At 42.4% G+C, this 15,034-nt stretch overlaps 1 protein-coding gene across 3 annotated transcripts; it reads left to right on the top strand.

Annotated features, from left to right (window-relative positions):
• Nucleotides 1-7,344: 7,344 nt before the first annotated feature.
• LOC100194575 (ADP-ribosylarginine hydrolase) lies at nt 7,345-13,103 on the top strand. Of its 3 annotated transcripts, none has more exons than XM_045707213.1 (4): nt 7,345-7,562; nt 8,145-8,498; nt 11,181-11,496; nt 11,980-13,103. In XM_045707213.1, exons 2-4 carry the CDS (start codon nt 8,174-8,176, stop codon nt 12,392-12,394), a joined length of 1,056 nt encoding a protein of 351 aa, XP_045563169.1. In that variant the 5' UTR covers nt 7,345-7,562; nt 8,145-8,173; the 3' UTR covers nt 12,395-13,103. The 3 variants fall into 3 exon arrangements, with proteins under 3 accessions (XP_045563169.1, NP_001133133.1, XP_045563168.1); NM_001139661.2 differs by having other exon boundaries at nt 7,413-7,562; nt 11,181-11,544; nt 11,980-13,099; XM_045707212.1 differs by having other exon boundaries at nt 7,414-7,562; nt 8,148-8,498; nt 11,181-11,544.
• The last annotated feature ends 1,931 nt before the right edge of the window (nt 13,104-15,034 follow it).

Below are 15,034 nucleotides of genomic sequence, written 5' to 3'. Positions count from 1 at the left end.
TCCCTCCCCCCTAGCGTTGGGTGAACTTCGAGACGATGCAGGAGCTCCAGAAACCTCCTCCAGCTCAGCAACCCTGTGAGAAACCCAGGTAACGACCCACATACATACAAACCACTTTACACCAAGCACATTACAATCACAGAATTTGAAAGAAGCTGTTTCATTGACTTTTTGCACAACAGAAGACTTTGCCCCTCACAGTAACAATTATATTTTTTCTGAATAACCTGTTGGAATACATCTCAAGATTGACATTAAATGCCCTGATGAATCAAGGCCCCTGCTGCTGGACCTCTTTAAAGACCCCTCTGAAGCCTTCACTATTAAGCAACTAGGGCAGTGGTACTCATTGCACTGCGTAGCCCGCAGGCTCGCTGTGATTTTCTTATTTTCCATTCATAATTCATAACAATGATACAATTTAAATTCAATGTGTTTAATGCAGGCCTGAATCACTTCATTGAATATATCTACTGTTCCCTGGACGCAGATAGATGGCAGTATAGGGCCTCCCGAGTGTCGCAGTAGTCTAAGGCACTGAATCGCGGTGCTAGCTGTGCCACTAGAGATTCTGGGTTTGAGTCCAGGCTCTGTCACAGCCGGCCACGACCGGGAGACTCATGGGGCGGAGCACAATTGACCCAGCATCGTCCGGGTTAGGGGATGGTTTGGCTGGCAGGGATGTCCTTGTCCCATCGTGCACTAGCGACTCCTGTGGCGGGCCGGGTGCAGTGGACGCTGACACGGTCGCCAGGTGTATGGTGTTTCCTCTGACACATTGGTGCGGCTGGTTTCCGGGTTAAGTGGGCATTGTGTCAAGAAGCAGTGTGGCTTGATGTTTCGGAGGACGCACGGCTCTCGAACATAGCCTCTCCCGAGTCCGTATGGGAGTTGCAGCGATGAGACAAGACTGTAACTACCAATTGGATACCACGAAATTGGGGAAAAAAGGGGTAAAAAAAAATGAAAATGAGGGGGAAGAGCTATGAATGACCAACCAGAGAACCAGGAAAATCAGGAAGATAGCGGCAGGGAAATGAGCTAGTTAACGTAGCTAACATGCCTCCGGTGGCTAAGAGAAGGATACGGTCGGTTCAAGAAGAAGACAGAAAGTTCCAAGAGAAATGGACAGACATTAATTTTTTTGTACTCCATGATGGGACTAGCTCACTTGGTCTTATTTGCCAGAAGGCAGTCAATTGTTTTAAATGAGCAAATTTTGAGCGACATTTCCAGTCACACCAAAATCAAAACCATGCCCACTTTGACAAAACATATCCGCCACACAGCAACCTCAGAAACAACAAAATAGGGCAACTCAAAGGACAGCTCTTCAGTTTCTTGGCAATTTCTCTCATGAAATAGCCTTCATTTCTCAGAACAAGAATAGACTGACAAGTTTCAGAAGAAAGTGCTTTGTGTCTGGCCATTTTGAGTCTGTAATTGAACCCACAAATGCTGATGCTCCAGATGCTCAACTAGTCTAAAGAAGGCCAGTTTTATTGCTTCTTTAATCAGTACAACAGTTTTCAGCTGTGCTAACATAATTACAAAAGGGTTTTCTAATGATGAATTAGCCTTTTAAAATTATAAACTTGGATTAGCTAACACAACGTGCCATTAGAACACAGGAGTGATGGTTGCTGATAATGGGCGGCCAGCAGAGATAGGTGGGATGGGCTGAGGGAAGCTGAGGGTTGGGATGTGGAATTGGAGACAAGTGGGAGAAGAGTTGCTGGGCGGGGGAAAGAATGACGGTCAAAGAAAAGTCACCAAAAAAAGTCAAAATAAACATGACAAAAAGTATGTTTGAATGACACTCAGGGGCAGCGTTGTTACAGCTAATGCCAGTTTGCCTGAGGCTGATGCTGTGCAGGTGTTTGTACACATGCATATACACACACTCTCATTCAAATGCACACATGTGCACATACACACACTTAAATAGTGCCATACATGCACTCAAACATATTCAGTTGGCCTTGCTGTTATGATTTTTGTTGCCCTTTATGTCTTTTGTTTGTTGCATTGTTGTATTCTGTTTTCTTTTGTCTTTCTCTTTTTTGTCTTTTGTTCATTTACTTGGTTGTTGATCCATTTGAGGGGTCTCAGATGGTTAAAGGATATCTCTTGGGGAACTGTGGGGGGATCTTGGAGGGCTGGTGGCCTGGCAGTTCTGAGCTTGGGCCGGTGGCTGATGGATCACTGGTTCGGGCAGGGCATTGACCCTGGTTGCTTCTGTGTGTCGCTCTGGATGGGAGAATGTTAGATGACTAATGTGATGTAGTTGTTGAGCGTCTTCACTGCAAGTATATTGTATGTTTTAAATATTAAAAACAAAACAAATAAATACAAATAATGCCTTCACAGACGCAGAGATTGTCAAAGAATGTTTTTAGGCCTCAGCCGAAATATTGTATGCTGATTTCACAAACAAGGAAGCTATTTTAAAGCAAATTAAGGGACTTGACCATAACAAGACGCATAGAGGACGTCGGCGAGGACATCGGTAAGCAACTGATTACTGACATATCCGTGGCGCAGTGTTTTAGTATTGCCCAATTATGTGTTTGTGTCCGCTTCCCTCAATCTCTCCAAGATGGCGTAGCAGTCAGAGGTGTGTTTGTCTTGTCCCGTGTAAATAGTCATTTTCCAAAAAATGTTCGTATATATTTTATTCTAACTTTCCATCTACGGATTGAGTATACTTTCCTGCAAACCGCCTCACCCAATGTGGTAGGGATCTGCTATTTTTATACTTTAGAACCGGAACCCCCATCAGAAGCTAGCCAGCTTACTAGCTAGTAGTCAGTTAGCCACTGCTAGCGGTCTTCACCATTAACTCGGACACCAGCCAGCTTCCGCTCGGTCAATACCTGCCAGTCTGCACAGCGCGATATCAACCCACAGCATATCGGACAGCTTTTTCTCTACCACATCACCGGATTCCTGCCGCAAGCTCTGGACCATAACTAGCTGCAATCGAGTGGCTACTGCTAGCTAACGCCTCTGTCCCGAAGCAAGCACCAGTTAGCCTTGAGCTAGCCCCGAGCTAGCCGAAGAGGTCCTTCAGCCAATTCTTGGGCTACAATACCTCTTTTGCCAATTGGCCTGGACCCTTTATTGCCGACTCGGAGACCCGCCAATCCATCACCACTGGTCTGCCGACATAATCGTCCGAGGTGGTTTCAACAGGCTTTTCCGTTGCGACATCGCCAAAGAACCATCTACTAGCCCCGGCCCGATAGCTTTCTGAATCGCCTTATCTCCAGCTCGCCTAGCGTAGTAGCGACTACCGAACGGCTCCCTGACTCACCTATTGCTGCTCTTTGGACCCTATGATCACTCGGCTACACATACCTCTCCCTAATGCCTTGTCTACTGCTGTTTATGTTAGTTATTATAGTTTTTTTCACTGTAGAGCCCACAGCCCCGTCCAACATGCCTTAGATAGCTCTTTTGTCCCACCCCCAAACACATGCGGAGACCTCACCTGGCTTAAATGGTGCCTCCAGAGACACAATCGCTCTCATCATCACTCAATGCCTAGGTTTACCTCCACTGTACTCACATGCTATCATACCCTTGTCTGTACATTATGCTCTGAATCTATTCTACCACACCCAGAAATCTGCTCCTTTTATTCTCTGTTCCCAACACACTAGATGACCAGTTTTTATAGCTTTTAGCCATACCCTTATCCTACTCCTCCTCTGGTGATGTAGAGATTAACGCAGGCCCTGTAGCCCCCAGTTCTACACCTATTCCCCAGGTGCTCTCATTTGTTGACTTCTGTAACCGTAAAAGCCTTGCTTTCATGCATGTTAACATCAGAAGCCTCCTCCCTAAGTTCGTTTTATTCACTGCTTTAGCACACTCCGCCAACCCTGATGTCCTAGCCGTATCTGGCTTAGGAATTCCACCAAAAATTCTGAAATTTACATCCCCAACTACAACAGTTTCCGAAAAGATAGAACTGCCAAGGGGGGCGGAGTTGCAATCTACTGCAGAGATGTTCTGACATACTATCCAGGTCTGTACCCCAAAATTTCGAGCTTCTACTTTTAAAAATCCACCTTTCCAGAAATAAGTCTCTCACCGTTGCCACTTGTTATATACCCCCCTCAGCCCCCAGCTGTGCCCTGGACACCATATGTGAATTGATTGCCCCCCATCTATCTTCAGAGTTCGTACTGTTAGGTGACCTGGGATATGCTTAACACCCCAGCCATCCTACAATCTAAGCTAGATGCCCTCAATCTCACACAAATTATCAAGGAACCTACCAGGTACAACCCTAAATCCATAACAATGGGCACCCTCATAGATATCATCCTGACCAACTTGCCCTCTAAATATACCTCTGCTGTCTTCAACCAGGATCTCAGCAATCACTGCCTCATTGCCTGCGTCCATAATGGGTCCGCAGTCAAACGACCACCCCTCATCACTGTCAAACGCTCCCTAAAACACTTCAGTGAGCAGGCCTTTCTAATCGACCTGGCCCGGGTATCCTGGAAGGATATTGACCTCATCCCATCAGTAGAGGATGCCTGGTTGCTCTTTAAAAGTGCTTTCCTCACCATCTTAAATAAGCATGCCCCATTCAAAAAATGTTAAACTAAGAACCGATATAGCCCTTGGTTTCTCTAGACCTGACTGCCCTTGACAAGCACAAAAACTTCCTGTGGCATACTGCATTAGCATCGAATAGCCCCCGCGATGTGCAACTTTTCAGGGAAGTCAGGACCCAATATACACAGCCAGTTAGGAAAACTAAGGCTAGCTTTTTCAAACAGAAATTTGCATCCTGTAGCACTAATTCCAAAACTTTTTGGGACACTGAAAAGTCCACAGAGAATAAGAGCACCTCATCCCAGCTGCCCACTGCACTGAGGCTAGGAAACAATATCACCAATCTACGATAATCTATAAATTCAAGAAGCATTTTTCCACGGCTGGCCATGCTTTCCACCTGGCTAACCCTACCCCGGCCAACAGCTCTGTACCACCCGCAGAAACTTGGTTTCTCAAATGACTGCCTCGCCTGGTTCACCAACTACTTCTCAGAGTTCAGTGTGTCAAATCGGTGGGCCTGTTGTCCGGACCTCTGGCAGTCTCTATGGGGGTGCCACAGTGTTCAATTCTCGGGCCGAGTCTTTTCTCTGTATACATCAACTTGCACACTCATCTTCTGCACATCTATCACTCCAGTGTTTAATTGCTATATTGTAATTATTTCGCCACTCTGGCCTATTTATTGCCTTACCTCCCTTATCCTACCTCATTTGCACACACTGTATATAGACTTTTTCTATTGTATTATGGACTTTATGTTTGTTTATTCCATTTGTAACTGTGTTGTTGTTTGTGTTGCACTGCTTTGCTGTATCTTGGCCAGGTCACAGTTGTAAATGAGAACTTGTTCTCAACTAGCCTACCTGGTTAAATAAAGGGGGCATATAAGCAGTCAATGAAAGCTCTTGCAATATTCAATGATTACATTTCTCAGGTTATACTGTAGGCTACATAAGCACCGCCGAGTCAGAACAGTAGGTGAAATTAATAGGGGTAAATATACCACATTTTTAGGGTGAGGCACATGGGCTACTAACATCTTACTACACAACTAGTATTACTTTCTTAGCTACAGTATACTTATCTCCCTGGTATATTACATAATTTATGCAGCAGCATACAATACATTTTTGGACTTACCTTGTTGTGCTGTGCTCACTTGAACAGGATGGTGGCACGGCAGTCCTTTGTGGCCAAATTTTGTCATCAAAGTCTGGCATTCTCTGGATTTATGGTGCTTTCAAAACAACTGGAGGTCAAATTTACAATTCCGAGTTGGATGACCGTTCAAAATTTATTTTCCCAGCCGGAGCTGTTTATTCCCGACTTCCCAGTTGTCTTGAACTCACTGGGGTCAAGTTTTCGCAGTTCCCGAGTTAACAGTTGTTTTGAGCGCGGCACAAATCATGCTTCATTGTCAGCAAGGCCAATGTTGAATGTTTATCATTTTAAACTTGGAAAAGAGACCCTTAATCCCAGATTTGGGAAAACACAGCCACTGTCACTTCCAAACCACTCGTTGAATTTGCGATTTCCAACTTTTTGTGTAAAATTTATGTCCAATGAGCACTGATACGTTTTATCTATAATTTCTCTTCATATGACAAGGATTAAAAAGGATTGTCGACTTCATTCATGATGATGAATGCTAGCTAAGATTTTGAAAGTATGCTGTTGACATGATCAGTCCAATCAAAGCTACTGTACATATAACGTGATTTGAAGTAATTTTATCTGTGGCCAATGACCTTGAGCATTCTTGGATGGGCACTTCTAATGTAACTCTATGGCAGCACCCCAAATGGTTAGAATTTTCGAGGTCTCCTTATAGCCTTTGCTTTGACGTAGTGTCCCCATGAGTGACAGAACACAGAGCCAATCACGGCGCAACACTCCGTATTTTCTGCTGGCTTCCCCCACCACCACAGAAAGCACTGAGCTAGGCTGAAACACCTGCATTTTGGAGCTGCCTTACTCAAGAAAACAAATAAAGAGACCATGTTTGTGTGCGGCTTTATTAACTCAATGATATATATATATATATAATTTTTAATTGTTTAAATTTCATTTTTTTTTTTTTTTTTTTTACATTGTTTGCAAACTGATATATGACTCATTAATGCCAAATAGCATGCAAAACAGGCAACCCCCCACCCCACCCAAAACAATTATAATACATTTTCAAAGCCCCACCTGACCTGAAAGATGGGTCGCCACTGCTCAGTGTACAATATGAATGGTTTACACTTTATATAGATATATAGCGTAAATTGTAAACTAATTTGGTAACATTATCAATAAGCTCCAAAACAATTTTTTATTGATGACATTGGTTGAACCAGGATTTTACATAATCTTGGGGTTTTCCTGTGGTCTGGGGGAATTCACCCAAAGATGGAGGATAAATAAATACGTCTTACTGAGATCGTTCACAATTGATTTTTTTCGGTCCGCTTAAGGGTGGCTCTCCTATAAACACCAATGCGATAGCAGCTGGGTTTGGTCTGCTTAGTTCAATGACTGTGAAGCAGAAAAAAATAACGAGTAGAATGTCTCTCTTCTTCATCGTTATCTGATTCACCGTAACGGCACTCCTGAGGGACGCTGTCAGTTAGGTTTTTCACAGTGAGGACACACTCAGTTTAATCAACAGTTAACTATTTCGTTGTACAATTCAAAGTGTGTATCCTTGGTCAAACTTTAACATTAACAATAACCTATAAACGTTTTATGCGGCATAAAGTGGATAATAGACGTGAGGATAGTGTACAACTTACTTCCAGCAGATGGGGCAATTGCAAATTCACAATCCGAATGTCCATTTCCCAGGAAGTGTTTGTCATGGCTCGTCGTGGTTGAAATGTTTACTTGTATGGAGCTGGGAGGGATTGGATTCCGCACAATCGAAACTGAACATTCCGAGGATGGGAACCGAACATCAAGTTCTGCCTATATAAATCTATAAGATCAACCACCAGCACAAGGTATCAATTTACTGCACTAGCTCGACTTGTATTGTGTACATTCGATAATTCTACACAATACATTCATATCTCTACATTCTGTGACGTTTGTCTTTGATGGTTCAGTGACTCCCATTATGGTTGACAGCATCATATCTCGGGTGGGTATAATTTGTGGAACGTTCCAACAGGAATCTATTCCAAAAACTTCGGAAATAACAAGGTTGCCAAAAAACAACGCATACAAAGTTGTATAGCGGCAGAATAAGATACCGGGTAGGGAGTGGTCTATTTCATTGCGTTTTATACTCATCACGTTTATTCCGAAAAATGTCTGTCCTCACTCTGGTTGCCTATGGACAAACATTAAGAATAAGCTACGTGGTGAGTTAATGCCTATTTGGCAGCTAGTTAACTAGGTTTGTATGCGTTGTTGGTTGGCAACCTTTTACTTTACGTTTTTTGGAACAGATTCCTGTTGAAACGTTCCACAAATTATACCCACCCTCATATCTCGTCTCAATAGCTTTTTTCTGTATTTTATATTAATTGACATTCAATGTCACATTCAATTAGTCAATGATCCAATGGAATCTCTTACAGAAGTAATTGAACACCAACCAGATCTCGCCATGTCAGACACGGTCCCCCTTGAACAGAGGTACAAGGCCAGCATGGTCCTAAGTGGAGTAGGAGATGCCCTGGGCTACAACCATGGTATCTGGGAATTTGAAAAGGATGGCATGTTAATACATGAGGAAGTTCAGAAGAGAGGAGGTCTAGAGAAGCTGGATGCCATAGACTTCCCTGTTAGCGATGACACCGTCATGCACCTGGCTACAGCTGATGCTCTGGTCAAGGTAGGGGAGGGGGAAGGGGCGTCCCTCCCTGTGCTGTATGGAGCCCTGGTGGAGAAGTACATTGTAAGCATGACAGACATGGGTGGAAGAGCAGCAGGTATGTAACAGTTTATATTCCTTTATGAGGTGTGTCATGTTGTGTTAACATGAGTTGCAAATGGCAATATTTCTGCACAGTACACTTAACTTAGATATAAAGTCCCCTATATAGGGGACTTGCATGGTTCTGACTGACATTTACACTAAAAATCAATCTGTGACCACCGTAGATCGAAACGGCTTGCATTGAGCAATAGCCCTGGTTCCCACGTACACAGTAGTATTTTTTATGAGCCTGTGTGTCGTATGATGTGAAATCTGAAACCACTTTAAGCTGGGATGTCCCTTCTACCATTTAATTCGCTCTTTCGACTGTCCATCAACTCCTGGCTGACAGGTAAAGCACATCGTTACATCATAGCACAGCAGGAGAGTGTGGTTTCATCATGGTAGCACATTCAGAGAATTTATAGCCATTCATCTAAAAGAATCACTTTCCTATTGTCATAGACAGACAATATTAGCATGAGATGAAAGGTGCGCTCCTAACGAGTTCTGGAAGCCAATCTAGAGCTCTGTGAGACGTTCACAGATGGGGGAAGATGTTTTGATCAAGAGAGACCTTTAGAAAACCTGCACATACAAATATTTTTGCATTTACATTTTTGGTCATTTAGCAGACACTCTTATCCAGAGCAACTTACAGTAGAGTGCAGATATTTTCATATTTTGTTATTTTTTCCATACTGCTCCCCTGTGGGAAACTAATTGCAAGCACCATGCTCTACCAACTGAACCACATGTATTTTACAGTTATAATGAAGTTGAAATCATATAGTCATTTTATAATTTACAGTTTTGTTGAATAGGAAATACAGTTGTAGTCAGAAGTTTACATACACCTTAGCGAAATACATTTAAACTCAGTTTTTCACAATTCCTGACATTTAATCCTAGTAGGTTAGGATCACCACTTTATTTTAAGAATGTGAAATGTCAGAATAATAGTTGAGTGATTTATTTCAGCTTTTATTTCTTTTATCACATTCCCAGTGGGTCAGAAGTTACATACACGCAATTAGTATTTGGTAGCATTGCCTTTAAATTGTTTAACTTGGGTCAAACGTTTCGTGTAGCCTTCCACAAGCTTCCCACAATAAGTTGTGTGAATATTGGCCCATTCCTCCTGACAGAGCTGTGTAACTGAGTCAGGTTTGTAGGCCTCCTTGCTCGCACACTCCTTTTCAGTTCTGCCCACACATTTTCTATAGGAATGAGGTCAGGGCTTTGTGATGGCCACTCCAATACTATGACTTGGTTGTCCTTAAGCCATTTTGCCACAACTTTGGAGGTATGCTTGGGGTCATTGTCCATTTGGAAGACCCATTTTGACCTAGCTTTAACTTCCTGACTGATGTCTTGAGATGTTGCTTCAATATATCCACATAATTTTCCTTCCTCATGATGCCATCTATTTTGTGAAGTGCACCAGTCCCTCCTGCAGCAAGCACCCTCACAACATGATGCTGCCACCCCCGTGCTTCACGGTTAAGATGTTCTTCGGCTTGCAAGTGTCCCCCTTTTTCCTCCAAACATAACGATTGTCATTATGGCCAAACGGTTCTATTTTTGTTTCATCTGACCAGAGGACATTTCTCCAAAAAGTACAATCTTTGTCCCCATGTGCAGTTGCAAACCATAGTCTGGCTTTTTTATGGCGGTTTTAGAGCTGTGGCTTCTTCCTTGCTGAGCGGTCTTTCAAGTTATGTCGATATAGGACTTGTTTTACTGTGGATATAGATACTTTTGTGCCTGTTTACTCCAGCATCTTCACAAGGTCCTTTGCTGCTGTTCTGGGTTTGATTTGCACTTTTCGCACCAAAGTATGTTCATCTCTAGGAGACAGAACGCGTCTCCTTCCTGAGCGGTATGACGGCTGCGTGGTCCCATGGTGTTTATACTTGCGTACTATTGTTTGTACAGATGAACGTGGTACCTTCAGACATTTGGAAATTGCTCCCAAGGATGAACCAGACTTGTGGAGGTCTACAATTTTTTTTCTGGGGTCTTGGCTGATTTCTTTTGCTTTTTCCAAGCAAAGAGGCACTGAGTTTGAAGGTAGTCCTTGAAATACATCCACAGTTACAATTCCAATTGACTCTAATGATGTCAATTAGCCTGTCAGAAGCTTCTAAAGCCATGACAACATTTTCTGGAATTTTCTAAGCTGTTTAAAGGCACAGTCAAAGTAGTGTATATGAACTTCTGACCCACTGGAATTGGGATACAGTGAATTATAAGTGAAATAATCTGTCTGTAAATAATTGTTGGAAAAATTACTTGTGTCATGCACAAAGCAGCTGTCCTAACCAACTTGCCAAAACTATAGTTTGTTAACAAGAAATTTGTGGAGTGGTTGAAAAACGAGTTTTAATGACTCCAACCTAAGTGTATGTAAACTTCTGATTTCAACTGACATCATATAAATATTTCATACTTTCATGTTTTTTATCATATTTGTACTGTGCAGTTGAGTGTATGTCCTCAAAAGTGACAGCAATTTATAACAATTTTTACCAGAAAGGTGAGATTTTACCATTTATTGGAGTATGCAGCATTACTAGTTAGTGATTATGGCCCTATCATCAAAAATAATGACTTTTGGGGATTTCGTAGATTACATTTAAACCCACATGTTGATCTTTATTCAATAATTATACTCTCTCTGTCTCCGCTGTAGGCATCACCTGCATGAACAGCGTTGCAAGGCACAGACAGAGAACTGACAAAGACATTAAGATTCCCTTCAACAAGAGGGGCGGAGGGTGTGGGGCAGCCATGAGGGCCATGTGTATCGGCCTGCGCTTCCCTGACCCTGAGCAGGAGCACCTGCTGATAGCAGTAAGTGTGGAGAGTGGACGTCTGACCCACCACCACCCCACAGGCTACCTGGGAGCCCTGGCTGCAGCCCTGTTCACGGCCTACGCAGTGAGGGGCACCCTGCCCGTGGAGGCCTGGGGACACAGACTCATGGAGGTCCTGGACAAAGCCAAGGAGTACGTCAGGCATTCAGGCAATTGTGTGGAGCTGAACATGGAGCACTGGTGAGGCCTTTGTTGTGGTTGGCTGCAGAGGAGGCTGGTGGGCGGACTGGAACGGTGTCAATCACATGGGTTCCATGTCTTTGATATGTTTGATACCACTCCATTCCAACCATTATAGTAAGCCTGTACTCCTATATCTCTGCCCAACAGCCTCCTTTGTTTGATTGTATGCATGTCACACTTCACACAATGTTATATAATATAACAACCCAGTTATATTAACAGTATTCCACTTTTTATGTATCCTCATTTTACCAGCTGATAGCCTAATCACCGATCACGTAACATTATTGGCTAAACGATAAATTCCTGTTGTTGCGGAATTATTTTGCTGCGACAATACATGCCAAATTAAATTCCTACATCTATGCCTGGGTTTACAAAGTACAATGATGTGTAAGTTTCATCTGCTTCTGACCAATCTCATTTTTCCAGGGCCTACTTTGGAATTCAGTGGAAATCCTATTTAGAAAAGAGAGGCATTCTGGATGGAAAGAGCAAACCTCAGTTCCCAGAGTCCTACGGAGTAAAGGAGAGGGAGAGTTTCTATAGGGCGGTGAGCTTCAAGGGTTGTGGTGGTGCCAGTGGGCATGATGCTCCCATGATAGCTTACGATGCCCTCCTGAGGGCAGGCGACTCCTGGGTTGAGCTGGCCAATCATGCCTTCTTCCATGGCGGGGACAGCGACTCCACGGCCGTGATCGCTGCTGCCTGGTGGGGCGCACTGTTCGGCTTCAGAGGGGTGCCAGAGATCAACTACCAGAGGCTTGAGTACCGTGACAGGCTATCCAAACTAGGGCAACGGCTATACAAGCTCAGAGGAAAACCTCTTGGAACTGAGAAAGAGTGATGTAAATTAAACCAATAGATGGTTAAAGGTGAAATTCATTACATATCCTGCAGATCTGTAATTTCAGCTACTTAAACTTTTTTGACACTAATTTTGCATCCCTTGGTTTTTTTTGCTTATTTTTAAAGATTATGACTGGATCTGGAAAGATTTATAGCATATTTATGATCTCAAACTGCAGTCTACCTATTGACTAGGAGATGGAGCCAGAATGTTCTGTATAATAACAAACATTTTCTGTAATGGCAATATTTTTTACTAATTTCCAGCCTATAATCTAGTCTTCACTAACATACATTGATGCTACAGTTGTTGTGCTATTATTGTACCATTTTAGCTATGGCAGAGTGTAAAAACGGAAATGTTTTACTTCTGATTAGCCTGATGTTAAACGAACACTAAATGAATTCTACAAGTACAGTGGTGACCAGAGGGTGGCAGTGTAACTTAACAAATCACTCTTGAAACTCTCTTTGCTGTCTCACTCTCTCAATTAATTACATTTCAATTTAAGGTCTTTATTGGCATGGAAAGCAAGTGAAATAGATAATTAACAAAAGTGAAATAATAACAAATTAACATTACAAATGTTCCAAAAGAATAACGACATTTTAAATGTCATTTTAAATGTCTATATACAGTGTTGTAATGATGTGCAAATAGTTAAAGTACAAAAGGGAAAATAAATAAACATGGGTTGTATTTACAATGATGTTTGTTTTTCACTGGTTGCCCTTTTCTTGTGGCAACTAGATTGTTCTCACAAAGGAACTTCTTTGGGAGGAAGGATGTTTAATTGGCCATTTTAGGCCCTTTTTAGATCTATTAAGACCCTATGATCTGTGAGCTGTACATGATACAGACACATATTGGTGCCATTATACTCCATATAGTGTTCCCTCAAATATGGCGTACTGTATGTCTAGATTCTGAAATACAAATGTTCACATTAATTTATTCAATATAAAAATATGAGTATCTCAAAACTATCCTTTTTGATTTAGCTTATTTTTAGACATATTGTTTGTAATGTAATATTTCCAGAGTGGGCTCTGGTACTTTTAATGAAATTACCCATTGTTTACATTATAAGTCATTAACCAATTACATCCCCCCTTTAGGATTTCACATTCACCAAGTCGCCAGCAGAGGGAGTTCTCTTTGAATCCATTTTCCTATTCACTGTGTTGGTGCTGATCGTAAAATTGACCACACCTTCAATTAGCATAGAGCCCACTCTGGAAAGGTGATTGTTCCAAACAATATGGTCTTAAAATGAACACTAACACTTTACTTGACACTTAGTATCATACTGTCATGACCCATATATTTACAGCTGTTGTGACATATATTGCATGATTTTATAGCTGGTTATGACACCTACATAAGTGTCAAACCCACAGTGATTTAAATGTTTTATTTCCCTGCCAAGAAGTTTGCTTTCGTTTGAAAGTTTGTTTCGGAAATCCTTTGTTGTACTCAGTACATTTTTTTCCAAAAAAAAAAATCTCATTTTAAATTACTTGTAGAAAATACACTTTGATACTGTCAAGAAGCATTATGACCATCCTGTGTCACTTTACGTGACTAAGAAAATACACTGAGTATACGAAACATTAAGAATGTCCATGACATAGACTGACCAGGTGAATCCAGGTGAAAGCTATGATTCCTTATTGATGTGACATTTATGTCTTGAGACAATTGAGACATGGATTGTGTATGTGTCATTCAGAGGGTGAATAGGCAAAACAAAAGATTTCAGTGCCTGTGAATGGTGTGTGGTAGTAGGTGCCAGGCGCACTGGTTTCTGTCAAGAACTGCAACGCTGCTTGTTTTTTCTCACTCAACAGTTTCCCCGTGTGTATCAAGAATGGTCCAGCACCCAAAGGACATCCAACTAACTTCATACAACTGTTGGAAGCATTGTATCAAGTCAACATGGGCCAAGTCAACATGCACATTAGTGTCTAGCTTGAGAAACAGACGCCTCACAAGTCGTCAACTGGCAGCTTCATTAAATAGTACCCGCAAAACACCAGTCTCAACGTCAACAGTGAAGAGGTGACTCCGGGATGCTGGCCTTCTAGGCAGAGATGCAAAGAAAAAGCCATATCTCAGACTGGCCAATAAAAGAAAAGATTAAGATGTGCAAAAGAACACAGACACTGGACAGAGGATCTCTGCCTAGAAGGCCAGCATCCCGGAGTCACCTCGTCACTGTTGACGTTGAGACTGGTGTTTTGCGGGTACTATTTAATGAAGCTGCCAGTTGATGACTTGTGAGGCGTCTGAAAGGCCACTTGTTGAGTGGCCTTTCATGTTATGTCGATATAGGACTCGTTTTGCAGTGGATATAGATACTTTTGTACCTGTTTCCTCCAGCATCTTCACAAGGTCCTTTTGCTGTTGTTCTGGGATTGATTTGCACTTCTTGCACCGAAGTACGTTCATCTCTAGGAGACAGAACGCGTCTCCTTCCTGAGCGGTATGACGGCTGCGTGGTCCCATGGTGTTTATACTTGCGTACTCTTGTTTATACAGATGAACATGGTACCTTCAGGCATTTGGAAATTGCTCCCAAGGAAGAACCAGAGTTGTGGAAGTCTCCAAAAAAATGTCGGAGGTCTTGGCTGATTG

This window comes from Salmo salar, chromosome ssa25, assembly GCF_905237065.1.
Source record: "Salmo salar chromosome ssa25, Ssal_v3.1, whole genome shotgun sequence".
Classification (NCBI taxonomy): Eukaryota; Metazoa; Chordata; class Actinopteri; order Salmoniformes; family Salmonidae; genus Salmo; species Salmo salar.
Note: the sequence above shows the minus strand (reverse complement) of the source record. Positions and strands in the feature narration are given on the sequence as shown.

Coding starts and splice junctions, on each gene's coding strand:
- LOC100194575 (XM_045707212.1), top strand. CDS start 8,174: ATGTCAGACACGGTCCCCCTTGAACAGAGGTACAAGGCCAGCATGGTC. Junction 8,499..11,180: donor CATGGGTGGAAGAGCAGCAG/GTATGTAACAGT, acceptor TCTCCGCTGTAG/GCATCACCTGCATGAACAGC. Junction 11,545..11,979: donor GAGCTGAACATGGAGCACTG/GTGAGGCCTTTG, acceptor TCATTTTTCCAG/GGCCTACTTTGGAATTCAGT.